Source organism: Osmerus mordax, chromosome 4 (genome assembly GCF_038355195.1).
Source record: "Osmerus mordax isolate fOsmMor3 chromosome 4, fOsmMor3.pri, whole genome shotgun sequence".
NCBI classification, from domain to species: domain Eukaryota; kingdom Metazoa; phylum Chordata; class Actinopteri; order Osmeriformes; family Osmeridae; genus Osmerus; species Osmerus mordax.
Genome location: NC_090053.1, coordinates 371,591 through 399,283, shown reverse-complemented (window position 1 = coordinate 399,283; position 27,693 = coordinate 371,591). Strand labels below are relative to the sequence as shown.

Genomic DNA, 27,693 nt, shown 5'->3' with positions numbered 1-27,693 from the left:
GTTTGTAGTATAAAACTAGGGGACGTTTTATACACCCATTGGCTAATGTGCACTACAGAGTAATGTACAATGTGTTTGTGACAGTGCACCGATATGCTCTGCTTGCATGAGATATTCCACTTGCCATTGGTAAGAATAGATGAGAAGCGCACCCAACAGCACACCTGATGTGGTGAGGTCATTTCACCCAGACGCAGGCGCTCTGGGTAGCTAGACCAGAACATTTCGCCATCATCATTTAGGGTGAGAAACGGAATAAACTGAAAGACCACGGTAATGTCGCCGATATTAACATAGGATTGTGAGAAACTGTACCTAACCGTGGAGGGAAATTCTTAAGGTGAGGTCCTATTTTATATGTTTTTGTGTAGAATTAATCTCCAGCAAGACACATTGGTCCAGCTACTAGTCTAGCTAGCTACAGAGTACTAGCAACGACGTAACACAACGTTGGCGTTAGCTACGGTAGCTGCAGTTAGCTGTTTGTGCTAAAAGTGAATGTTGATGTGGGCACTCGAGCAGCTAGTCGTTTTCATTAGTCAATGACATGTTACAAGATATTAACAAACGAGGGACAACATATCTGTAAGTGAGCAGTCCGGGTACAGAAGGTTTTAGCTAAGAAATCTGCAATCCAGTAGGGGGAGTGCTATTACGAAGCCACAGTAGGTATCTAGCTACAGCCTGACGTTAACTAGCTTAGCAAACGAAGAGCGTTAGCTATAGGGTGTAGCAGAAGAAGGCGGTTCTGGTATAATAGGCCTTCGTTAGCTGGCACAGAGAGAGACCCGCCTCGCCGCCCTCCTCAGTCATAAAATAGTGCAGCCAGTGCTTGGGGACATTCCAACCGGCTTCTTAATCTAACGACGTGCCTGATTCTTTCACCGGCGATGTACTGTTTTGGATGTAGAATGATAAGGCGTTCAAGTAAACCGTGAGTCAGCGTAAGTAGCATTTTATGGGGAAACCAACCCGCCGTTATGGAAACGCGGAACTGTCATTCACTAGCTAGGCAGCTCGCTAGACAACTAGCCACCCCTACTAGTATCGTCTTAGACGGTTTGGTTAAGCTAATGCTAGCTAAGCAAGCTAACAAAGAACCTCCGTTTTGTATTAGCTAGCGCTAGCAAGCTCAGTAGCAACTGAGATTGAATTGCCTTCTCGATTACAATGGTTAAAGGGTGTAGTGCATTTTTATTTCTCAAATTGAATAATGTCAGATAGTGTGAAGTTACGATTGTATTTTTTTGTATCAAACTAGCTAGCTGCCTCACAATCGATATCCATGCTATCGTGACTCATATGTTGCTAAATACAATTTAGTCTGAGAATCACACGTAGTTTTGCCATTTAAATCACCGGCGAGGTCGAGATGGGAGACAGGCACTAAACAAGGTTACAGCGTTTAGAATGTGTCATTAGCTTGCCTATTTCTGTGACTGTTTGGATGTCTATTGAAAGTGTGTTGTTTGTAAGACAGTGTTTTTTTTTGCTAAAGCGTCTAACGTAATGTAATGGTTTTGTTTCTCGCTTCCCAAGTTATTTTATTGGGAAATTGAACTACGCTTTGCGATGGAGATTTGCATTTGAACTGCAGCTTACTGTCAGTCAAAGCTACAGGTTTATACATTATGTATCATTTCACGTTCAGTTAGCTAATCTGTACTGTAAATTCCGAAACAACAACTGCAAGTTCAACTCTCAACCAACACCAGACACATAGTCAGTATGCGAAACATTGAAGGTTGTTCATCCTTTATGAGTTAGTATAGTATTCTAATGTTCATAAAAACAATGTTCTAAACGTTACTGTTACTGGGTACCTGTTTGTGTAGGTACATGTTGTTTAATGAACAACTCATGACATGACAGACTTGAACTATTTTACACTAATCTTATCCTGACTTCCCCTCCTTACAGTGCCGCTGGGTCTAAGCCTCCAGTGAAGTGTGGTGCCCAGAGCAGATTCCAGCTCCCTCTGGTCTGTTTCCATATGCTCGCAGCAGCTGTGGCCTGTGTCCTGCAGGATGGATGGTGTGGATTTAAAGGGTCTCGTGTGTGTGCATCAGCGCCCTCTGTTCTGTGACAGTGTTCTATTCTTTTCTGTTTACAAGAGAACACCTCTCGTCCTCCACCCAGACTCTGAGCCCTGTCTGCATAGTAACTGTCTTTGAGCAATAAGCAGAGAGGAGATTCTAGGGAGCTGTTGCATTTCCCCCCCTAAATCACCTAGATACAATTTCTTCTTACTGTATGGAGGAGGCGTGAGTTTTTTTCCTTTGCATTTCACGGTTAAATCTTACCCACTCACTCTTGCTGTGGGTGGTGGGATGACGGAAAAGCCCAACGATAAGATGGTGAAGTTCCTGGCTCCCCCTCCAAAGAGTGGAAATGGTACTGGTTCTGGCTCGGACTCTCTGGTCGGTGAACGGGTAACAGCGGATGTGAGGCGGCGGCACCACACCATGGAGAGAGACCGCTGCAACCCAGAGCACCGCTTCTTACGGCGTAGCGTGATCAGCGACTCCAACGCCACTGCCCTCGACCTCCCTCTACCCAGCAAGATCCCAGTCCTGGCACCAACTGTGGCCCCCCATCAGAGGGCCCAACCCGCCGCTGCTCACGTGACACGTGTCGATCCAGGGGTAACTGTACAGTCCAGTGAGCGAAGAGGAGGAGGAGTGGTGAAGGTGGATGTGGTGTCCGTCGACCATAAAGCTGTGGTAAAACAAGAAGATATCTGTGACGGGGAGGTTGTGGTTGTCCAGTGTGCACCCCGACTGGCCTCCGAGCCACAAGGTCCAACAGCAGAACCAGGGGCCAGGAAGCAGGGGAAGGACAGGCCAGAGGGGAAGGACAGGCCAGAGGGAGAGGAAGAGGAGGAGGAGGAGGAAGAAGACAAGGACTCTGCCAAGGCACGTGCGCAGGCGGAACAGAGGGAGGCAGAGAAGAAGGTCCAGGATGACATCGAGGAGGCGGAGACCAAAGCAGTGGGGACGTCGCCGGACGGACGCTTCCTGAAGTTTGACATCGAGATTGGACGCGGCTCCTTCAAAACGGTTTACAAGGGTCTGGACACCGAAACCACAGTAGAAGTGGCCTGGTGTGAACTGCAGGTATGTATGAGCCCCAGGCTTCCCTCTAATGACTACAGGTCTGTGTATACAAGTCTGCACTGACATGCATCAGTTGCCCTGATCAGAGCAGGAGCTCTGTCCTGTCTCCATTGGGGGTTTCCTACCAGCTCAGTAGGTCCACGCAGACACCTTGCCAGCTCAGTGAACGACCCATCCCAAAGCCCTTTCAAATAACTGAAAGTTTAGATCATCTTAATTCATGATTTGGCAGTTAGGACTACATTTGGATAGGATGAAGAACAACTAACCCTAAACTAGAACCATCAGTTATACCCCTCAGAAGCCTGTGGGACAGAACGTGAAGGCTGTTGTACTACTGGCACCATCATGACACTTTAGATCTCTTCCTGTCACAACTGTGACGGGCTCACAGTCGTGGGCCATATCTTGAGTCGTCTTAAGACGGAACTTTGAGTCACCTGGTGCACCACCTTGGGGCGTGTCATTCCCTCTGCTGTCTGTGGTTCTTGTGAATCCTCTATCATGTCTATGATCTCAGCCCGTTCTGTCTCCTTCCTCTGGTGCCTCATTCATTAGCACTGTTTTGGTAGTCTCCCCAGTCTCCCAGCAAGGGGACCCTGGGGAGACTGGAGGCTCGTTTCCACAAGTGCGTCGTGTTTTTGTAATGTGCTGCTCTTCCTCCAATTGTAGTTCTATATCTGTCTGTGAGCAGAATGTTTAGTAACAGCTGTGTTACGACTAACAATGCTTCTTGTAGTGTCATTTACATTATCTACCCTGACGATAAAAAGTTATGTCACCATTGAACCTTTTGATAAACAGACGTAGGAAATATGATCAATGAGTAACACTTGGGTGGTAATCAGTGATGCAGGGATTGATTTTTGACCCTGCTTCTCATTGGTGTGAGTGTTCAAGGCTACTGGCAGTCCGGATGTACTTCCTGCTCTGTCTTTCTGTCACTTGTCATCTCAGTTCTACTGCCAGGACCCACAGCCTAGTCTGGACACACTGCACAGCATTTACACTAGTCTGGACACACTGCACAGCATTTACACTAGTCTGGACACACTCTGCACAGCATTTACACTAGTCTGGACACACTGCACAGCATTTACACTAGTCTGGACACACTGCACAGCATTTACACTAGTCTGGACACACTCTGCACAGCATTTACACACTGACATACTTTGAGTCTGTGATGACTAGCACACACGCACACATAAAGACACACATGTACCCCTCCTCTCTTTCTCTAACATATATTTGAGAGATTACAGGCCCAGTGCAAGCCCCTCCCCCCCACAGGCCCAGTGCAAGCCCCTCCCCCCCACAGGCTCATGCTTGGTGAGCGTCTGCTCTGAATGCTTGTGTGAATGTAAAGTAGGTCAGATTTCTGACAGAGGAATTTCTAATCTCCTGTGTGAAGTGCAGTGCAGCAGGCTGGCCTGGGCCTACACACACACAGTGCGCGCACACACACACACTTCCTTTCTTAACCGTCTCCTTCATATGTGATTATTCTCTTCTGTACTTTGCAGAGAAACATTCTTCTTTCCAGTTCCTCTTTCCCACCTACATCCCCTCCATATTGGTTCTCGGGGGTGTGTGTGTGTGAGAGAGAGTGAAAGAGAGTGAGCAAGCCGACCCCGTCTGTCTGGGCTGAAGCATTTGCTGGCAGAGATGTTTTTCTTCTGAATGTTTCACCTGTCGGCTTAAGAGGTAGGCCTGAGCAGCCCACCATGGTCTGCCTGCCTTCAGCAGCTGATCCCCTCACATGGTCGTTAAAGCTGTCCCATGATCACAGCGCTTCCTGTTCACCCTGCCCCGACCAGCCCTGGGGCCCCGACCAGCCCTGGGGCCCCGACCAGCCCTGGGGCCCCGACCAGCCCTGGGGCCCCGACCAGCCCTGGGGCCCCGACCAGCCCTGGGGCCCCGACCAGCCCTGGGGCCCCGACCAGCCCTGGGGCCCCGACCAGCCCTGGGGCCCCGACCAGCCCTGGGGCCCCGACCAGCCCTGGGGTCGTCCTAGACCCAGTCTGATGTTGACAAGCGATGGCTCCCTCCTTTGCGCTTCCTGCTCTGTGATGGAGCGAGTTCGCCTCCCCTCCCCCTGGGCTGTGCTGCAGTCACCCCTCCAGGGTCCTGCTCCTTGTTGTTTTAGCAGAGGTGTTAACAAGGCCTTAATGCAGTGTTGAGAGGTGATCATGAGGCTGAACAAGTATTTAGGTTCCTATACCTTCATACGGAGTCCTATATAGGAGACCCATAGAGTCCGGTCTTGGAACGCCAGTCGTTCCAGTGAAATCCCACATGGCCTGCTTGTGTTCCTGCCTTGCTGGCTTAAGAACTGCTTCCTATACAGCAGGTCAGGACTGAGACTTCTGAGGAAGATTGTGGCAGATGCACATGTCTATCATCTCCCTTCCCAGGTAGGCCCTGCTCACCTGGTCCAGGAACAGGAATACCATACGACTGTCATTATTCTAAGGCAGGCCTCCGCAGGTATGTCGTCAGTTAGATCACTAATCTTAGATGGTTATTGAGGCTCCTGCCAAAGGGCTATGGAAGTTTATCTGATCTGACTCAGATGCACCGGTTGGAATGTTAGCTGGCCTGTTTGGACTTGATGTATTGATTACAGTCTGGGGTTAATACCGTACAGACCCACCGACAGTGCTGTGTCTTGCATGGTTGGGACAGTGTTTATGGGAAAAGCAGCAGATCTTCAGTCTCTAACATGCGGATGTTAGCAGCTTCTTTACATTGAGCCATGTAGGGTTGTTGTCCTGTAGCCTCCCTGCTAGTTGTCATGGTGACACCAGAGCGCCTCAGATCCTACAGCTCCACGTTCAGCAGAGCAGAAGTGAGTCAGACCTGCCACCACTTGCTCCCCCACAGCTGTCAGCCTCCATGATCACCCCCCACCCCACCCCCCCTGGCCGTAAGTGTAAAGTCAGATGACACTCAAGCCCTTTGTTCACTAGAGACTTGTGAATATCTCCAGTCTTCCTCTACCCCACAAAGCAGCCTTGCTCTTTAGCTCTGGAGCTGACATTGCAGACATGATTGAACAATAAGTAGGTCACCACCATGCAGGGAAAGAAAAGGGAGGAAAAACCAGAGGAATCATTTTAGGAGCCTCCCCTCTCGCTCACCCTTAGTCAACGAAGCGCATCATCCCTGTTTCCTCCTCCCCCCTCCCTTCCCCAGACTCTCCTTCTCCTCTCCAACCCTGTCGTCTTCCTCCCTCTATCCTCCTCCTCCCTCCTGCAGCTTTGGCAAGGTTCCAACAGTGAAATCAGAGGAGGGCTTCCAGGCATCCTTCAGAAGCCTGCAGGCCGCTGCTCTCCCTGGGCGGGGCGCAGGCAGACCTCCATCCACAGACTAGTGTGGTGGGTGCTCAAAGTATCCAGTCCTTACACCAGACTCAAATCTAGACCCCGAGTATTTTATTTTTAAAAAGAGGGGGTGTGTTTGATAACAATCTCTATGGCTGGCTGTCCTATTGGATGTAACTTTTTTTTTTTATGTGTGGTAGTTGGAACTTAGTCTCTTCTCACCGGTTACTGCATTACAGTGAGCACACACGAACATGAGGACCTGCTCTGCGTAGTTACTAATGGTACAGATGTATCTGGCCTTGCTCAGCAGCTTGGACTGGGGATCCTCATCTGACTTTCAGATGAATACGTGATCTGGTGGTTCCTGCACCGACAGGTCTTGTTATTGGTTTAATTGTAACTTAATGGATGAAGGAGAGGAGCCCTGTAACTTGGCTGTCTCATAAGCAGCTAAGTAGCTTAATCTAATGTGATCAAGAGAAGCAATTATGAGGCTGTTGCTTCTAGCTAGCTAGCTGTGTTAGCCTCACTGTGCTAGCCTGCTAGCTAGCTGTGTTAGCCTCACTGTGCTAGCCTGCTAGCTAGCTGTGTTAGCCTCACTGTGCTAGCCTGCTAGCTAGCTGTGTTAGCCTCACTGTGCTAGCCTGTCTGCGGGGAGCCATCCCAGAGCTTCAAGCCCCCCTCCTCCCCCCTTAACAAGTTTGACAGCTAAACATTATATTTGGCCAATCATTGTCTGTATCTTGTGTCCTGTGTAGTCATTCATTGGTCATCGTCACATGTTCACATCACATAAAGGAGCACTAGCTGTGTGTGTCTTAAACCCTGACCCCCCCTTAAAGACACAAGGGTGTGTGAGAGACACATTATCTTTTTTCTATGAGAACTTCTGTCATGCTGGTCCAGTTCAGCTGGTCTCAATATGGCATTTAATGCTGGTCACTTGTCCTGTATGCCTCAACTCCATTTTAGCCCAGATCATGTTGGCCAGAACTTCTATTCAGCTGCTAGTGTGTGTAGTCCTGCTATGCCGGCTCTCTCTTTTACAAAGACGCTGATTCGACCCCCCCCCCCCCCCTGTACTGTGATCGTATCTTTCAACGCAAGGCGCCATAAAGAAACCATATTCCCCTTTTGAAAAGGCTGTGTGAAAGGGGCTAGTGTTACCACACAGCAGGGACTGGACACAGCCAGTCTTCCTCTCTCACTCACTATTTATAGACTTCATGGGTTATTTATGAGAGCTTTGCCTGGCAGCAGCAGCAGTGTGTTCCTCCAGGCTCTGGAGGTGATGATCCTCCTGCCTCATGCCCTGGCTGTGGGGCAGCCAGGCCAAATAATCCCCCCCTTGTTCAAGAGGCACAACCTAATCTCAGATGGCAGCCATGTTTGATCCAACCTGGGCGTTGTGTGTGGATTTGAGGGTGGTGTAATGGAAGGCCAGGGGGTTGTTGGGTCAAGGCTCAGACTGGCTACTGTTGCTCCTGAGACCTGACTGGTTGTTTTAACTTTAGCTCCAGGTGAATGTCCACCTCACCTGTAATAAAATTAGCCTGTTGCTATGGGGATACGGTTGACCAGGGTTGCAGTGGTACAGTTCTAGAGCCATACAGGAAGCAGCTCAGTGGGGTAGCAGGAGGAGAAAGTGGCGACCCAGATGTTTATTGAGCTGACTCATCCCGAGTCTCCCGGAGCGGCCGGGACTCATCCCGAGTCTCCCGGAGCGGCCGGGACTCATCCCGAGTCTCCCGGAGCGGCCGGGACTCATCCCGAGTCTCCCGGAGCGGCCGCGAGGTGATGGCAGTCACGTAGCGTTCCTTTCCTCCATGACAAGGAAGCACTCTGATCAACTAAAGGGAATTTGGTTCATTCTGTCAGTCATTGAAGAACAATGTATGACTGAAGGACATTAACGGCAGATTGAAAGGAAGTTTTTGGAAGCTGTATTTATGGGGCCTGTACCATGACCCCGTTCCCTGGTGTTGACAGGTATCATTTCAGTGTTTACAGTTGTCCTTGGGCAAAGACTGGGCCAGGGCTATTTCTGCTCTGGGTTTGTGGCTTGGCTCAGCTCCCAGGGGAAGTTGTGGAGGCCACACCCACCTTGCTGTCCTCCAAGGTGGTACCAAACATGGTCCAGGATGTGAGTCAGGTTCTGGATCTGGGATCCTCATAGAAGTCACCTACTGCATCTCATGGCTCAGTGATTCACCGGACGAGCCTACTGTTTCTCAGTCTAGTGATTAATCTAGCGAGCCTACGGTTCTCAAGCTGGTGAAGAGACATGGACTCTCTTTTACTTAATTTTGTGGGAAGGTCTTGAATGGGTCCTCCTGTCGGCTCTGTGTTTTGTATTTAAAATTTGAAATAGTATTTGTTTGTGTGAGAGTTTGATACTTTAGAGATAAGCCCAGGTCTTCTAGTGACCTGGCTGTAGAATGCTGCTGTGGGGCTGTCAGTTTGACTGTTACCACATGTTCCTCTGAATGAGGATGAGGAAGGAAAACCAGCTGCCTGCTGTGAAACTAGGGCAGTTGGTCAAAGGACATCCAGCCTCCAAACCACTCTGCCCCCAGCATCTTCCAGCATGCCTCCACACCCCTGCCTTAATCTCTGTCTAAACTATGCCCAGGGCCAGTTACAGTTTGTTCTGTGGATTGCGTTGAAGCACCACACAGTCCACATAGTCACTACTGTGTGTACGAGGAGGAGAACAGCAGAACCCAGTCCCTGCTGCTCTGCTGTGGGTGCTGCTCTGCTGTGGGTGCTGCTCTGCTCTGGGTGCTGCTCTGCTCTGGGTGCTGCTCTGCTCTGGGTGCTGCTCTGCTCTGGGTGCTGCTCTGCTCTGGGTGCTGCTCTGCTCTGGGTGCTGCTCTGCTTTGGGTGCTGCTCTGCTCTGGGTGCTGCTCTGCTCTGGGTGCTGCTCTGCTGTATTGTTGAGGGATGTTATTCAGTGGAAAGTTTCTTTTTTCTCTCTTCCTCTCACACAATAGGAAGGGTTCCTTGGACAACCAGGCTTGTTGCCAGGTTTGTGGTGGGGTTATTCTGGGCTGCCAGAGTTTCCAGTCTGGACTGGGTGAACTGTGTGCAGTTGACCCTGGTCCAGACATTGAGGTCCCATCAGACACGGTGCTGCAGCAGAGCTGCAGGAGCCTGAGGCCTGGCCAGTCTCACCACAGTGGTTTAGGAGCACATGGTTTGATGTACTTCTTCTAATCATTTTCAAGAAATCCCTTGATTAGGGACTTGTTGATGGTTGGCTGGAAATGTGTTAAGATGATGGTCCTGGGGTTTTCAAGACAGTAGGTGTATAATGTGGTTATTGGTGTTGAGCAATCTCAACTTTCTCTTGCAATCTCTTTCTGTCTTTCCCTCTCAAACAGTTCTCTCTTCTCCATTTGGTGGGAAAGTAGGCCAGATCTGCACACATTCCATTCCTCTCATTTCACGTCCTTGTGCCAGAGAATCCAGGGCCACAACCCAGAATGATGTGTGTTTGTCTCTGAACATGCTGAGCTGTCCCAATGATATGTGGGTGTGATTTTTATGAATAATTCTGGTTAAATCTATCTTGCCAGTGAAGAGAATTTAGTAGTCTAAAAGTGTGGTAACCAAACCTGTTGAAAGGCCTGCAGTGCTGGCTGGTGTGTGCTGTTCTCATGACCTCTGGGTGAACGTCTGGCTCTCTCCACAGGACCGCAAGCTGTCCAAGTCGGAGCGTCAGCGCTTCAAGGAGGAGGCGGGGATGCTGAAGGGGCTGCAGCACCCCAACATCGTCCGCTTCTACGACTCCTGGGAGGCGCCATCCAAAGGCAGGAAGTGCATCGTCCTGGTGACAGAGCTCATGACCTCCGGTACCCTCAAAACGTGAGTTCACAAGCAGACACACACACACACACACGCGTGAGCTGCTTGACCCACACTCCCTCTGGCGTGCTCCTCGGTAGGTACCTGAAGCGCTTCAAGGTGATGAAAATCAAGGTGCTGAGGAGCTGGTGTCGTCAGATCCTGAAGGGCCTCCACTTCCTGCACACACGGGCCCCGCCCATCATCCACCGCGACCTGAAGTGCGACAACATCTTCATCACTGGGCCAACCGGCTCCGTCAAGATCGGAGACCTGGGATTGGCCACGCTCAAGAGGGCCTCCTTTGCCAAGAGTGTTATAGGTACGATCCACACCCCACTCCTTCTTAGTCCTCTGAGTGTCATGGGGAAGCGTTCTGTTCAAAGTTCTGAAACTGTCTGTGTTCAAGGTTCTGCTCGATTTGGTCTTTTTTTGTTTTTTGTTTTTCATTATCCTTTTTGACAGTGGTTCGAAAACAGACCACAATGTTTCCGATCGCTCTCAAACCACAGCTCAAACAGAAGACCCGATTGGTTTGGTTACTCAGTGACATCATCAGTTGTATTCACTGTTTCACCTCAAAGGGGGACAAAAAAACATCATTTATTTCAGGCACTAAACAGTAAGTAGCGCCTTAACCTCTGTCTCATTGTGAAGTCTGAATCTGTGTGTCATGCCTTCCCTGCAGGCTAGTCTGGCCAGGGGCCCAAGGTATGGCCCCCTAGTTCCTTCTTTAGACTGCTCTTTGTCCTGTGGTTGGGAAATCTGTGGTCTGTTTGCCCGTGATGCCAATAACATTGCCTCTCTCTCTTTTTGAAGGGTCTGCCTCAGCAGGGTTCTGTCACTGTGTATGTCTCTGTCACTATTTCAGGAAATACAATATTCTTTTCTACCTCTCCCCCTCCATGTTATCAGCGTTGTTGTTGTTTGTTCTCCCCATTCTCGGGTGTGATGTTTTAGACTGTAGGCTCTTGCCACAGCTGTGCCCCATTCTGCTGTAAAGGAATGGGTAGGGTACTGCTGGTGAGTAAGTATGCACTTGAATGGGCCTGGTAAGTGCGCAAGTGTGCCGTGACACACACCTCCATTCACAAAAAGAAAAACTACAATTCATTCAAATAAACTGCTGAGTTTTTCTGTGTAAGACCTGAACTGGAGTAGTTTGATGAAGCTGTTGTACAGATACTCTTCAGTAACTAGCTATGGGATGTGCTAGTCTTGGTTAGGGTAAGGGGATCAGGTAAGTCACACTTCTCAAAGGTAAGTTGGTTGGTTGAGTGCTTGTTTTGCAAGGAAAAGTCTTCACTCAAGTTAGTTCTATAGCTGGTTGGCATTCTGCTGTTCATTGGCATTTACCTAAAACCCAAAACCTGAGTGAGTCCTGTACTTCAGCAGATACCCCTGCTCCCCAAACCATACGGTCTTACACAGAGGAACTGGTGCCTCTTTCACCACAGTCTAACTGAGCCCAGCTTCCCCCCTCTTTTTTGTTTTCTTTTTGCTCTCCTCCCCCCCTCTCTCTGTCTCTCTCTCTGTCTCTGTCTCTCTCTCTTCCTACTCTCCTCTCGCAGGTTCAACTCCTCTGGACAGGACAGCTGGACCGGGCACTTCCTCCTCTGCCCCCCCGGGGCTGAGAGGGGCGGAGGGTTGTTTGGGGTGTGAGAGAGGCCCACTTCCTCAGACAGAGAGAGCCAGAGTTCTGAATGGTTGTTTTGATTTAAGGTACCCCTGAGTTCATGGCCCCTGAGATGTATGAGGAGAAGTACGACGAGTCTGTGGATGTGTATGCCTTTGGGATGTGCATGCTGGAGATGGCCACCTCAGAGTACCCGTACTCCGAGTGCCAGAATGCTGCACAGATCTACCGCAGAGTTACCAGCGTAAGTCTTTTGATTCCATCTCCCTGCTCCCCACTCCTGCCATCACTGCACAATTACAAATGTAGACGGTCGGGTATAGACTGACTGCCCTGTAGAATCACTCTTTAAATGAACTCTTGCAGCCTTCCCAGCTGTTTACTCCATGATTGTGCAGTTCAGACTGTATGTCTGTAGCTCTGGGGAGAGGATAGTTCATACAGCTCATGAGCTTTGGCTTGGATCCATAAACCTGCCAAACAGCACAGAACTTCATATCTCTTAGGTGCACACACAGCCGCTCACCCCGTCCACACGCCCAGGTTAAGAGTGCATCTGTTTCAGGGGCCTAAGAAGCAGTGTACATGCTTAGTTTATGATTAACCCTGATGGGAAAACATACAGCACAGGCTTAGTGTTCTTGTAGCTATAGGAGGACACAGGACGTTCCCTCTGCTAAACATTAAGCCCTATAGATTAGCAACCTGACCACACACAGTACACAGACATACATGCACAGAACAGCACTGTCTGTGTGCCACAGGCCCTTGTAGAGACCCTGCTGGCCCATGCAGAGAACCTTCAGAATAGAGAACCTTTATGAAATGTTAGACATTCTAACAAGGATTCAGAGATGACCCAGCCACACCCAGGCTGAGGGTGGAGATGACCCAGCCACACCCAGGCTGAGGGTGGAGATGACCCAGCCACACCCAGGCTGAGGGTGGAGATGACCCAGCCACACAGGTGTGGAGCTGCTGTCTGACTCAGCTCTCTGTGTTTCCTGTAGGGGGTGAAGCCAGGCAGCTTCGACAAGGTGGCCATCCCAGAGGTGAAGGAGATCATCGAAGGATGTATTCGGCAGAACAAGGATGAGAGGTCAGCCACCCGAGACTAACACTGACCTGTACTGACCTCTAGAGGGCATCTTGCGTCCTCATCAGAAGCTTCACCTACCCTCTCTCTCCTCGGTGTGCACCCCGACCCCCCTCTGTGCTGCTGTTCAAGGTATTCCATCAAGGACCTGCTGAACCACGCGTTCTTCCAGGAGGAGACAGGCGTGCGGGTGGAGCTGGCTGAGGAGGACGACGGGGAAATGGAGGCCATCAAGCTGTGGCTGAGGATCGAGGACGTGAAGAAGCTCAAGGGGAAGTACAAGGATAACGAGGCCATCGAGTTCTCCTTTGACCTCGGGAAAGACATCCCTGAAGATGTGGCGCAGGAAATGGTGGGTGAAGTCTCTTGCAGGGCTTCACACAAACGTCTGTAGGCATCGAATCTCAGTTAACTGGCAGGTGGGGTTATGGCGTGGTCTTACGTGGGTGTGTTGTCTGTGCTGCAGGTGGAGTCAGGCTATGTGTGTGAGGGAGACCACAAGACCATGGCCAAGGCCATCAAAGACAGGGTGTCCCTGATCAGCCGGAAGAGAGAGCAGAGACTGCAGGTCAGTACCACGCCAACGACATATACACACCCAGATATATATATATATATATACATACAGTACTGTGCAAAAGTCTTAGGCACAATAAAAAATAAAAAAAGGTTAAGGAAAAATGCTTTAAGAAATAATGAAATAAAAAAATGTAACAAGTTTAGCAAAATTATACTGCTGCACAAATAAAAAAATGATATTACTTAGATCCAAGATGGCGCCGATGATGGCTGCCTCGGTCGTTAGGTGCGCTCTTTTTTGTCTTGTTTTGTCTGTTAATTCAGTGTTCTGCCAAGATTTCCGGGATTCTCTAACTAGAGAAGTACTTCTAAACATCAGGACTACAACTCCTGTGGATTTATTTCCCACTTTTCTGCTTCCAGCGGCGGAATTAGTGGGAATTATAGTCAAAGCCACCCTCGGCTTTGTCCTAGCAGCGAAGCGCCGTAGGAGAGGCAAACGAGCCGGTGCTCTGGTGCGACTCCGTCGGCGTGGGGCACGCACAGCGTTACCGGGGATATTTCTCTCCAACGTGCGTTCACTGAGCAACAAACTGGATGAACTTCAGCTACTGGTGTGGAAAAACAGAGACTTTCATTCATCTTCCGTTTTGTGCTTTACGGAGACATGGCTGAGTGAACTGATCCCAGACTCTGCGCTACAGCTAGCAGGTTTCAAACTGCTGAGAGCGGATCGTAACCCTGTGCTCTCTGGCAAAACGAAAGGCGGTGGTATTTGTTTTTACATTAACAGTGGCTGGTGTGAAGATGTGACAGTGATTCTGCAGCACTGTTCTCCTGATCTGGAATCATTTTTTATTAACTGTAGATCTTTTTACTCGCCACGAGAGTTTGCATCATTCATTCTGGTTGGCGTCTACATGCCTCCGCAGGCTAGCGTTAACGAGGCTCAACGTGTGCTCGCCAGCCAGATACTGAGTGTGGAGCATGAAAATCCGGATTCCTTGGTTATTGTGCTAGGCGACTTTAACAAAGGCAATCTCACTCAAGAACTCCCAAAATATAGACAATTCATCAAATGCCCTACCAGAGAAGGAAACACCCTGGATCACTGCTACTCTACAATCAGCAAAGCATACCATGCGGTCCCCCGAGCAGCACTGGGTCACTCTGACCACGCCATGGTCCACCTGATTCCTGCATACAGGCAGAAGCTAAAGCGCTGTAAGCCTGCTGTGAGGACATCAAAACAGTGGACCAGTGAAGCTATGGAGGATCTGCGGGCGTGCTTGGACTGCACTGACTGGGACATGTTCACGACTGCTACCAATAGTCTGGATGAGCTCACAGAGGCTGTGACATCATACATCAGCTTCTGTGAGGACTGCTGTATACCAACACGCACCAGGGTAAGCTACAACAACGACAAACCCTGGTTTACAGCTAAACTCAGAAGGTTGAGGTCAGAGAAAGAGGCCGCGTTTAGGAGTGGGGACAAAGACAGTTTCAAGGAGTCAAAGAACAGGTTTAGCAAGGCGGTGAGGGAGGCTAAACGACTGTACTCAGAGAGGCTAAAACACCAATTCTCTGCAAACGACTCTGCTTCTGTCTGGAGAGGGCTCAGGCAAATTACCAACTACAAGCCCAGAGCCCCCCACTCCACTAACGACTCCCGCCTGGCCAACGACCTGAATGAGTTCTACTGCAGATTTGAAAGACAATTGGACAGTCTTGAACTACCCCTTCCCACCCAGGAGGCCTCCCACCTCCCCCCCTCTACAGTGACGACTCTCTCCATTCAGGAGGGTGAAGTTAACAGACTTTTCAAGAGGCAGAACCCCCGCAAAGCAGCTGGGCCGGACTCTGTCTCTCCAGCCACCCTCAAGCACTGCGCTGACCAGCTGTCTCCGGTGTTTACCCACATCTTTAACACCTCCCTTGAGACATGCCATGTGCCAGCCTGTCTCAAGTCCTCCACCATCATCCCTGTGCCCAAAAAGCCAAGGCCAACAGGACATAATGACTACAGACCCGTCGCCCTGACCTCTGTGGTAATGAAGTCTTTCGAGCGCCTGGTGCTGGCACACCTTAAATCCATCACTGACCCTCTACTGGACCCCCTGCAGTTTGCCTACAGAGCCAACAGGTCTGTGGACGATGCAGTTAACATGGCCCTCCACTTCACCCTACAGCACCTGGACTCCCCAGCATCCTATGCCAGGATCCTGTTTGTGGACTTCAGCTCTGCCTTCAACACCATCATCCCCGCCCTGCTTCAGGACAAGCTCTCCCAGCTGAACGTGCCTGATTCCACCTGCAGGTGGATCACAGACTTCCTGTCTGACAGGAAGCAGTGCGTTAAGCTGGGAACACAAGTCTCTGACTCCCGGTCCATCAGCACCGGATCACCTCAGGGCTGCGTCCTTTCTCCTCTGCTCTTCTCCCTGTACACCAACAGTTGCACCTCCAGTCATCCGTCCGTCAAACTCCTGAAGTTTGCGGACGACACCACCCTTATTGGGCTCATCTCTGGTGGAGACGAGTCTGATTATAGGTGGGAAGCGGCCAACCTGGTGACCTGGTGCAGCCAGAACAACTTAGAGCTCAATGCTCTTAAGACAGTGGAGATGGTTGTGGACTTCAGGAGGAACACAGCCCCACTCACCCCCATCACCCTGTGTGACTCCCCAGTCAACACTGTGGAGTCCTTCCGCTTCCTGGGCACTATCCTCTCCCAGGACCTCAAGTGGGAACTGAACATCAGCTCCCTCATCAAGAAAGCACAACAGAGGATGTACTTCCTTCGGCAGCTGAAGAAGTTCAACCTGCCAAAGACAATGATGGTGCACTTCTACTCAGCCATCATTGAGTCCATCCTCACCTCCTCCATCACCGTCTGGTACGCTGCTGCCACTGCCAAGGACAAGAGCAGACTGCAGCGTATCATCCGTACTGCTGAGAAGGTGATTGGCTGCAATCTGCCTACCCTCGAGGACCTGCACACCTCGAGGACCCTGAGGCGAGCGAGGAAGATTGTGGCCGACTCCTCCCACCCTGGACACTCCCTGTTTCAGTCACTCCCCTCCGGCAGAAGGCTGCGGTCCATCAGGACCAATACCTCACGCCACAAAAACAGTTTCTTCCCTTCCGCTGTTGGCCTCTTCAACAAGGCCAAGGGACCACACTGACTCAAATGACTTATTGCTTAAAACACACTGCTTTTGCACTGCACCACAACATGGTATCTTGTACATTTGTATTTTTTGTAATATTTGTATTTTTGTATTTTTATATTGTAATTTACGGCAACTTATATTTATCCCACTTAGTACTGCTAGTTTATGTACCCTTAGTATAGTTAGTCCACATATTTAAATTTTAGGTATATGTTTATTGTATGCACCTTCCTGCCAAAGCAAATTCCTTGTCTGTGCAAACTTTCATGGCGAATAAATCCCCCTTTCTGATTTCTTTGATTAAACGTTGCATTCAAATCTGATACTTAAATGAAAAAATGCAGCAACATTAAATTTAGATTTACTATAATTCTAATTTATTTTTACTACAAATGGTGATCTTGGGTGCCCAAGACTTATGCACAGTACTGTATATAATGTGACAAGTGTTCCTAAATGTGTTGCGTTCCTGAGGGTACTAATAGTTTGAATGGACTGTCAGGTCCGGCAGGAGCAGGAGAAGAGGAGGCTGGAGGAGCAGCAGTGTCCAATCCCCCCCCAGCAGCAGGCCAGCACAGAGCCCCCCCTGCCCGCAGCCCAGCCTACCCTACAAACAACCACCTACATGCCTACTGTACCAGTTCCAGAGCTCCCCTACCCCCCCCTGTCCTCCAGCCAGGGCCTGGCCCCTGCCCCAGCCCCCGCCCCAGGCCCCACGGTTGTTCCACTCCAGCCAGGGCTGCAGGCTGAGTTGAAGGAGCTGGATGTGGAGCAGCAGCACCAGGCTGACGGAACCCAGGCTGACGGAACCCAGGCTGACGGAACCCAGGCTGACGGAACCCAGGCTGACGGAACCCAAGCTGACGGAACCCAGGCTGACAGAACCCAGGCTGACGGAACCCAGGCCATCTCCCTGCTCCCAGAAGCTCAGGCCCCCCAGCCTGCCGTGTCATACACCTCCCTGCCCAATCAGCAGCCTCAGATTCAGCCACAGGTCTCCTACCCTTCGAGCCAGACTGACCAATCACCGCAACAGGTTGTGGCCAGCCCTGCTCCACCTGTGGCTCCAAGCACCCAGTCCACCCATGGAACACCCTTGCAGGTAAACTCTCTCTCAAGCAAATCAGTGAAATAATGTTTTCTGAGGAGAGAGGTCTGCAGTTGGACCTTTCTCAGAGAAGTGAGATGGTGCCTAGGATGGCTATATCCGGATATTGCAATATTAATTTTTTCGGGTCTAATTTTTGGGATCTGAATTTTACTTTTCGAATTTGAGCAACCAGAATTTCCAAACCTTGAATTTTTTGATATTATATATATTTTTAACAATCAACATCTCCTTTCTCTCCTTCCTCCCAGCAGGCGGCTCCTTCCTCCCAGCAGGCGGCTCCTTCCTCCCAGCAGGTGGCTCCTTCCTCCCAGCCTGTGCCCACTCCCCTACATCATCAGTCAGAGGGTAGCCCCGCTCCCACACCTCTCCAGCCTGGTGCTCAGCATCTTCAGGTGAGGACACCAGAATAGAGCCCGACGATAAAGGATTTTTAAGGCCGATACCGATACAAATATTTGGTGATTTAAAAATCCGATATTCCGATATCAGCCGATTTAAAAATCCAGAAACGCGTAACAAAACAAACTGAGTTATTTGTAGTTTACATTTAGTCACTTTTAACAGAAGTTCTTATCCAGATCGACTAAGTACAGGGACATTCCCAGAGGCAAGTAGGGTTAAGTGCCTTCCCAAGGACACAATGTCATTTGACATGGCCGGGAATCGAACCAGCAACCTTCTGATTAATAGCCCGATTCCCTAACTGCTCAGCCATCTGACTCCTGTTATTATTTCCTCACGATTTTTTTTAAATAAATACAAATAAAAATGTATATTAATTTATCGGCCATTGTAAATGCAGATACCGATAGTTTGGAAAATGCCCAATATCGGCCGATAATATCGGCCCGCCGATATATCGGTCAGGCTCTACACCAGAAGCCCTGCTATACTAACGCACACATGCTTTGAGGCAGAAAGGCCCTCAACTTAGTTTTGCATTCCAGAGCCACATATTCCTCTGTGATGCCAAGATCTATACTTGCTGTGTTCTGCTTATTCTTTTCAAAACACACTTTGTTGCTCTTAACTTCTTCCTCCCCTCCTGCATGATTGTCAGTCTTGGGCCTGTGAGCCCAGCCCTCCTATCATGTCTCCTCCAATCAGCGTAGAGAAGCTGTGCTTCTATGCCTCCCACCTGGCCATGTTGCAGGTACTCGCAGTAGGGCTGAGGTGCGATCGGCACACTTATTGCCATCTGTTACTGTGTTCTAGGCCCCTGGTAGTGACAGTTACTGTGTTCTAGGCCCCTGGTAGTGACTGTTAATGTGTTCCAGTGTATATATAATATTTTTCCCAAACATTCCTAATATACAAAAACCCTTTCAGGTTGTCAGTAGGCTACACTCCAAGCTTCTGCACAGGTGGAAGAATGTAATTGTTTAAGGCAATCGTGTTTCCAGTTAGGAGCTGTGACCTGGATAAGGGGGGGATTTCGAATATAAATACATTTAAAAAAAGTATGAATGAGTATTCGAAAATGAAATGGTTTTGATATGCCCATCCCTAGACTATGCGACAGTGTTTTAGGCTCCTGTATTTGACTGTTCTAGGCCCCGAGTACTGCCCAGACTACATTGGTGGACCAGCCAGCAGGACCGACAGCTCTGGTGCCTCCATGTCTGGAAAGGTAAGTAGCAGTCCTGCACATCACACAGCTGTGAACACTCTGCTCCAGTGGCGCTCCAGTGCCTGTCTGACTCTGCTCTCTGCCTCAGCTGCCTGTCTTGCCTCTGCTCTCTGCCTCAGCTGCCTGTCTGATTCTGCTTTCTGCCTCAGCTGCCTGTCTGACTCTGCTCTCTGCCTCAGCTGCCTGTCTGACTCTGCTCTGTGCCTCAGCTGCCTGTCTGACTCTGCTCTCTGCCTCAGCTGCCTGTCTGACGCTGCGTCCGGTCTGAGTGATGGCAACGAGGGGACGGTGGGCGGCAGGCATGAGGGACGCTCCCTGAAGAGACATCAGCGCCGCTCGGTCCGCAGCCGCTCCCGCCACGAGAAGATCACCAAGGCCAAGCTCAACGTTCTCAACGTAGGCTCCTCCTCCGTCTTTGACATGTTTTGGTAGCGAAGGGAAGTGATGTAATGTGGGCTCTCTCCCTCCAGATCTCCAGCATGGGGGACCGGGTGGCAGAGTGTCAGCTTGAGACACACAACAGGAAGATGGTGACCTTCAAGTTTGACCTGGATGGAGACAACCCAGAGGAGATAGCACAGATCATGGTAACAGAGCGCTTGCTCTGCTTTTAGTGTGTGTGTGTGTGTGTGTGTGTGTGTGTGTGTCGGGTCTGAGCACAGCCACTGACACCCCTCCCCCCTCCAGGTTCAGAGTGAGTTCATCCTGGAGAGCGAGCGAGAGTCATTCATCGAGCAAGTCCGCGAGGTCATAGAGATGGCTGACAACAAAGGAGAAGGCATGAAGGAGGGCTTCACCCAGGTACACACACACACACACACACGGAGGGCTTCACCCAGGTACACACACACACATACACACGGAGGGCTTCACCCAGGTACACACACACACGGAGGGCTTCACCCAGGTACACACACACACATACATATACACCACACACCAGTCAGACCGACTCTAACTTGGTCCTTGTCCTCTAGTTGGTGAGTGATTTACAGCAGCAGCCTGAGATGTCCAGTCCTCTACTCGCAGGTAAAACGCGTAACACACACACACACACCACAGTATCCAGCGCTCCCCTACAGTATTCTCCTCCCTCCCTAACCCTCAGGAGCCCCCAGCCTGGCAGCCCAGGTGGTCCACTCCGCAGGTCGCAGGTTCATCGTCAGCCCCGTGCCTGAGTCTCGGCTCAGGGAGCAGTTCTTTGGCCCCCCCTCCGCTAACAGCTCCTTCAGTGACGAGCCTCCAGGTGAGATCCCCCACTAACAGCCCCTCCAGGTGAGAGCCCCCACTAACAGCCCCTCCAGGTGAGAGCCCCCACTAACAGCCCCTCCAGGTGAGAGCCCCCACTAACAGCCCCTCCAGGTGAGAGCCCCCACTAACAGCCCCTCCAGGTGAGAGCCCCCACTAACAGCCCCTCCAGGTGAGAGCCTGGTGGAGTCTTAGTCATTCTGCTCTTCTGGGAAGTTTGACCATATTCCAAATATCACCCAGTAAAGTAAGGGGATGTCACAACCAGAGACCAACCATTCACTTTAAACAGGAAAAAACATGTTTGCTTGATATTCCATTGTCTGGTGTAATTTAACTTTATTTTAAAATAATAATTACTGATTAAAGTTAATATAGGGTGGAGAATTTTGTACTATGCCTGAAAGGTCTGTAAATATTTAACACCCGCAACAATCAAAATGTTGTCCTGCAACTGTCAAATGTTATAGACCTAGAAGTTACTTTTACTGTACTATGAATATTAAATTAAATAGGCTAAACTAAGTGCATTGAGTGCCAGTTTTGTTTGTGTAGTGAATGCTGTCAACAATAGTATGCTTTTCAGCCAACTTGCACTCTAGATGCTGATGTGTCTGACTCCTCTCCTTCCTGCCGCTTCTCCTGCAGGCCTGGGCTTGTCCCTGTCTGCACCCTCTGCCTGCCTCAAGCACGCCTTCAGTCAAATGAAGCAGAATCACGGAGAGAGACGATCCACCCTGGGACACCCGCCTCAGGCCGACCCCACCTCAGACCTCTCCTCCTTGGGTTCCCCGGGCCCAGCCTCCCCTCCCTCTGGCCTGGCTCCTCCAGAGGCTACGGCTTCTTCATCCAGCCTACCTGCAGTCTCTGTCAGCTCCTGTGAGGTGGCATCTCTTGTCCCCTCCACACAGCCAGAGGCTGCAGCCAGAGTGTCCTCCACGCCCCTTCCTAGCCCGGCCCCGGCCCCTCCTCATCCAACCCTGCCTCCCCAGCCCTCCTACCAGCCCGCCCCCTCCCAACCTGCCTCCCTTGCTCCCTACCCCCCTGCAGGTGTCTCTCAGCCCCCCCAAGCCTTCCCCCCTCAAGAGCCGCACAACACTTCTGGCCCCGCCCCCTCTTCCTCTGGGGCTCCTAACAGCACAGCTGCCACGCCCCCTGCAGACCAGCAGCCAGTTATCGTCTCTGTTATTTCCTCTCAATCCAACACTGCTCCCGTGCCTGTAGTACAGCCCGCCCTCTTCCAGACTCAGCCTATCCCAGCATCTGTGCCTGTTGTACAGCCCTCCACCTCCCAGACCCAGCCTATCCCTGTCTCTCTTCCTTCAACACAGCCCGCCCCCTCCCAGACCCAGCCTATCCCTGTCTCTCTTCCTTCAACACAGCCCGCCCCCTCCCAGACCCAGCCTATCCCTGTCTCTCTTCCTTCAACACAGCCCGCCCCCTCCCAGACCCAGCCTATCCCTGTCTCTCTTCCCTCAACACAGCCCGCCCCCTCCCAGACTCAACCTATCCCTGTTTCCGTCCCTTCAATTCAGCCCTCCAAGATCTCTGTCCCAGTTGTACAGCCCAACCCTTCTCAGACCCAGCCTGTCCCCACCTCCGTCACTTCAATAATGCCCGCCCCCCTGCAGCCTTCTCCTGCCTCTGTCCCTGTAGCACAGCCCGCCCCCACTCAGACCCAGCCAATCCCTGCTTCCGTCCCTGTCGCACAGCCCGCATCCACTCAGACCCAGCCAATCCCTGCTTCCGTACCTGTAGCACAGCCCGCCCCCTCTCAGACCCAGCCAATCCCAGCTTCCGTCCCTGTAACGCAACCAGGGTCCATTCCCTCCCAGCTACAATCATCCATCTTACAGCCCCAGTCCCAGACTGAGCCCCAGACTGGAGACCCGGAGGGGGCAGAGCTGCAGACTAAGACTCCTGGTATAGACGACATCCACGCCCTGGATAAGAAGCTGCGCTCTCTGTTCAAAGACTCCCCCTCATCTGACACTCCTAACACGGGCACCTGCTCGCCCCCCACCGGGACCACCTCCCCCCCGCCAGGAGCAGCCCTCCAGCCTCCCTCCACCCTGACCCTTCCCTCTGGAGCCCCTGTCCTTACCCCCGGGCACACCCCCACAGCCAAGCCCAGCCAAGCTACCTGCCCCCAGGTGAGTTAAGAGAAAGAGAAACGCATGCGATGAGGATGATGGTGGTGATGATGGTGGTGCTAAGTCCTCCTCTCTCGTATCAGGTGTATCCTGCTGGCCCTGACCAGGCCATGACCCCCCCTACAGAGACTTTACCTCCATTCCCTGGACCAACACAGGTGAACCTCCCCCTCCCTCCATAAGCAAAACAAAAAAAGTACCTTAGTATGTCACTGAGGTAAGGTAAGGTCACTGATACCTTAACCTTCCACCCCGCAGCAGCCCATGGGGAGCCTGGATGCCCAGCTGAGGAGAGCCCTGAGCCCAGAGACTGTGTCTGGGGGAGCCCCCTCCGCCAGTCCTGCCCCCTCCGCCAGTCCTGCCCCCTCCGCCAGTCCTGCCCCTGCCTTCCAACTGGGGCGCTTCCAGGTCAGACTGGTGAGCAGTGAGACTGCTGCACCTTGTGTGTTTCCAGTGATGTTGGTGTACTTCCTTCCAGCTGTACCTGTGTACCATACTGTACATGTGAAGGTTTCCTGACGTCCTCCTGCAGGTCTCTGTGGCTGTGGACAGCGCACCCCACACCTCCTCCCCCTCCCACACCCCCTCCTCCTCCTCCTCCACATCCCCCCTCTCCAGCCCGGAGAGCACGCTTCACCGCCGGTCCCCCCTGTCCAGGGGCGGGGGCCAGAGGGGGGACACTGTCGACGGGGAGACCTCCCACCCCGCTCCTCCTCCCACTCAGCCCACAACAATAGGCCGCTTCCAGGTGTCTGCCAGTGCTAGCCCCGCCTCCGACCCCACCGACGGATCAGGTTCTAAAGTGGGCCGTTTCTCTGTGACAGGTGAGAGAGGGAGACATGTACAGCATGATGAGAGAGAGAGAGAGATGTACAGCATGACGAGAGAGAGAGAGACATGTACAGCATGACGAGAGAGAGAGAGACATGTACAGCATGACTGGGGAGAGAGAGAGAGAGAGACATGTACAGCATGACGAGAGAGAGAGATGTACAGCATGACTGGGGAGAGAGAGAGAGAGAGAGACATGTACAGCATGACGAGAGAGAGAGATGTACAGCATGACTGGGGAGAGAGAGAGAGCAGTGGATCATGAGTTAATGAAGCTCTTCTACTCTCAGTGAGGCCAGAAGACACAGCAGCAGGCTCCGCCCCCACACTGCAAAACGGCCCCCCCTCCGACGCTCACGACCCTGCCCACAGCTCCTGTCACTGTTATGTCAGCAGCGACAACGAGGACTCTGGGCCGGAAGATGAGGCCTTCCAGAGGGAGGTCAGCCGTCTCCGAGAGAAGTACGTCTGGAACGCACGCACACACACACACACACACACACTCGGTCTGAAACCGAAGTACTAGAACGCTGATGTACAAAAGGTATATTGATAATTGCAGGATTTGGTGACAACATTGATTCTGCCCTCCTTCTCTTCTGCTTGTCCTCATTCCTACATCTTCCTGATTTCTCCTTTCTCCACTCCAACCTCCTCTCCTGCCCCCAACATAGACACATGATGGAGATACAGACACTGCACTCCCGCCAGAAGGAGGAGATTGACACACTCTTCTCCCGGCTGGGCAAGCCCCTCCCCTCGTCCATCCTCTCCCCCGCCGTGGCCATGGCCGGGGGCCGCCGCCGGCCCAAGAGCAAGTCCCCTCGCAGCAGCCAGCCCAGCTCCCTCTACCACAAAGGTCTGGATGAGCCTTCATGATGCCTCGTCTGGAGAGATTATACACTTTTTTTCAAGATTAGAACAAATTAAAGGATGCTATTTGATGTATGAAGTGTTTTCTAACTTGTTCTGTATACAGAAGGCCAGACCTCCCATGGTTCAACGTCCCCCGCTAAGCAGAGCTCACCCCCCAGAACGGGTGCCTCAGAGCCAGCCAGCCGCACCTCCCTGCAGACTCTCAAACCTTCCCCCTCCATGCCCAGCCTCAGCACTGCCACCCTGGGTAAGCGCCGCTGGTGTCCCCCCTCTACACCTCCAGGCCTGGTAGCCATGTACACACCTGCATGCTCTTGGCCCGGGCTGAACCTGGTTCTCTCTGTCCGGGTTCTGCAGGGGCCAGTGAGACCATCTCGGAAAGCGGACCAGGCCACAGCCAGACCTGCAGCAGCCAGACCTGCAGCAGCCAGACCTGCAGCAGCCAGACCCAAGGGGCAGGGCACCATAGCCGCACAGGGACCTTCACTGACGACTTGCACCAACTGGTGGACAACTGGGCTCGTGACGCCATCAGCCTCTCCCAGGGCAAGAGGGGCTCCAAGACCGGAGGACAGGGACATGATGTAGGCTGCTCCACAAACACAGGCTACTGTCTGCAACTACTGTCAGGACTGCTGGACATGGATGATCTTAATCTGCCTTTCTCCTTGTCTCCCTCCCTCTCTCTATATTTCTCTCTCTTTCTTCCTCTCCAGATGATCCCTCCAGCCAACATGGGTAGGAAGTTCTCAGCCCCAGGTCACCTCTGCCCTCCCCTGCCCTCTTCCACCCCCACCCCCTCCACCCTGGGAGGAACCCACCCTTCTGCCCCCCTGGGCCCCAGGAAGGGCTCCCTTGCTCCCACCCCCCAGGGCTTCAGCTACCCCGCCCCCTACACTGCCCCTCAGTGGACGGGGCCTTCCACCTCCTGTCAGGTCAGCCTCATGAACCCCGCCCAGTTCCAGGCCACTCCCCCTGGCTCTGCCCCCAGCTCCACCCCCCTCCAGCAGGGCTTCCACATGGGAGCCACGCCCACCCCCCAGAAGCCTGTGAGCAACCACACAGGCTCCAGCCTGAGACCCACGTAGCCCCGCTTCCCCCTGGGGGGCCGGGTTCCACAGGACTAAAGCCACGAGCACCCTTCAGACGGGCTGCTCCTGGGAGGGAGAGTGCAATACAGACACTGCTGCCCTTCACTGATGGGCTGGCTTCTCTGCCTGCGACGGTGGAAGGAGCTGTGATTGGCTACTGGGTTGTCCTGGTGCCCATGGGCCCTGCCCACAACGGCCAAAGACATCTATTGAAAGCACCCATTGTGATGTCATCATTCCGCTGCCAGAGGCAGGGCTGTGGGTCCTCTGATCTGCACCTGGCCTTAAGCTTAACTAGGACAGAGGGGAGGACCTGAACGCCCACCTGACTGGCTGACTGGATTTATTGGATGAGATTTCAGAGTTCTACTAAATGTGAAATGGTGTGTTGGGTTGTTGAAGACGTAAGGCAGTAACACTTTCATTGCTGTGCGTTTGTTTCGAAGCGGAGGACGTAGGGGAGGTGATGGGCTGGTTATGGTGTACAGGATCCCTATTGGCCTCATCGCTACTGCTGTTCAGTAATGCAATAATGGTGGTGGCCCCTGTAACTGTGGCCTTAACATAGTGTTTGTATATAAATCTGTACTACAGGTTATATCATCCCCATGGTTACTCTGTGTTCCCCTTGCGGTGTTATTCTGACGTGGTTACCTCCTGGTCATTAGGGGAGTAGGGTGGGGGAGGAGCCAGCATGGGCGGCTTGTGCTTCACCTGGAGGGTGCATGCTGTTCGCATGGAAAAGCGGCAAGTCATGTTAAACTGACAACCTTACCCCATCCCGCCTTTCACGGTCAGCTCCCCCATCCTGACGAGCCCGAGGGCGCTGTCTGGGGGTCGACATGTTTATTTAAGGAAAACAATGTGTTCTTTACGGACCTGTATTCAGCCATCAGATCTTGATGTTGTTTCACTGTAATTATTACTAAAGGTTGTTAAACAACATGTAGTTAAGGAATATAAAAGTGCAATTGGAGGAGCAGCACAGGTCCAACCCTGTTCATGGAGCTTTGATCAGACACCAACCTGCACACCTTTCTAACTTCCTGTGTATATAGATTTCTAACTTCCTGTGTGTTGAGGTGGGGGGAGGACTGTAAAACCTGCAGAACACCTGTGCCTTGCATCTACACTGTGTGTGTGAATGAATGGCTGAGCCTCCGCAAGTCACACACACACACACACACACGACCCACCCATATAGAGCACATTGGGTTAAAAAAAATATATATATATATAAACAAATGTTTATTTCCTCCTTTCTCTACAACGGCATTTACTGTATGCATCTTGTGTATTACCTGTACATTGTTTTAGCTGTGAAGGGTAATAATTGTAGGTAATTTGTCTGATTGTCTGGTACAATTTACATTATCAATACAGTATTGGAAAACATTTGTTTATGCAGAAAATGAGATTTGAAGAAAAAGACTTAATGAAAGTTTTTGTTTACCTGGCACCATTTGTCAAAGGTTTGTGCCATCCCCATAATGAACCTGTAAACCTCCATGACTGGACAACTACTTAAAACTTCTCTAGAGAATAGTAAGTTACTGCAGTGCAGAATATGCAATGTTTTATAGGACATGAGGGGGGGGGAGGACTTGCATGCTGAGGAGGGTCGTTACTGACTTCAATGTTTTGATAGGGTTAGGGTTCTTGTTATTCTTTGCCTTCTTGTTAGCGGGTCATCACTTAAGTGCTGCCAATCTGGTGGCTTGTCCCAGACGGTGTCTGCACAGCAACTCTGCATGCTCGGTTAAACACCACTCCCACCACAACACATCACTAAACCCCCTCTTTACAGCACAAACTAATAAACAAGCTGTCAACCTTTATACATAACTATTTATTTATCCTATGGTGGTTAAGGTGTTCCTCTGCTATAACTCTGTCTTGCGAGGCTCCAGTCCCTGAGCTGGTTGCTGTTGTGATCTCTGCTATTCCTTCACGTCTAATCTGGGCTTCTCTGTTTTTTTCCACATTGTACAAAATGTAAAAAAAGAGATGAATAAAAATAAAATAGAAAATGTTA

General features: G+C 51.3%; 1 protein-coding gene across 3 annotated transcripts; it reads left to right on the top strand.

The window, feature by feature from the left end:
• The first annotated feature begins 210 nt into the window (after positions 1-210).
• On the top strand, positions 211-27,693 carry LOC136941458 (serine/threonine-protein kinase WNK1-like). 3 transcript variants are annotated; one of them, XM_067233931.1, is made up of 25 exons: positions 211-340; positions 1,921-3,116; positions 10,140-10,312; positions 10,393-10,613; positions 12,014-12,171; positions 12,938-13,026; positions 13,156-13,375; positions 13,490-13,591; positions 17,221-17,820; positions 18,078-18,221; positions 19,383-19,459; positions 19,699-19,855; positions 19,930-20,046; positions 20,147-20,260; positions 20,437-20,488; positions 20,568-20,705; positions 21,356-22,860; positions 22,944-23,018; positions 23,119-23,277; positions 23,393-23,684; positions 23,982-24,153; positions 24,366-24,550; positions 24,671-24,814; positions 24,925-25,151; positions 25,284-27,693. In XM_067233931.1, exons 2-25 carry the CDS (start codon positions 2,331-2,333, stop codon positions 25,653-25,655), a joined length of 6,279 nt encoding a protein of 2,092 aa, XP_067090032.1. In that variant the 5' UTR covers positions 211-340; positions 1,921-2,330; the 3' UTR covers positions 25,656-27,693. The 3 variants fall into 3 exon arrangements, with proteins under 3 accessions (XP_067090032.1, XP_067090031.1, XP_067090033.1); XM_067233930.1 differs by having other exon boundaries at positions 19,669-19,855; XM_067233932.1 differs by lacking the exons at positions 24,671-24,814; positions 24,925-25,151; positions 25,284-27,693 and having other exon boundaries at positions 19,669-19,855; positions 23,982-24,235; positions 24,366-24,501.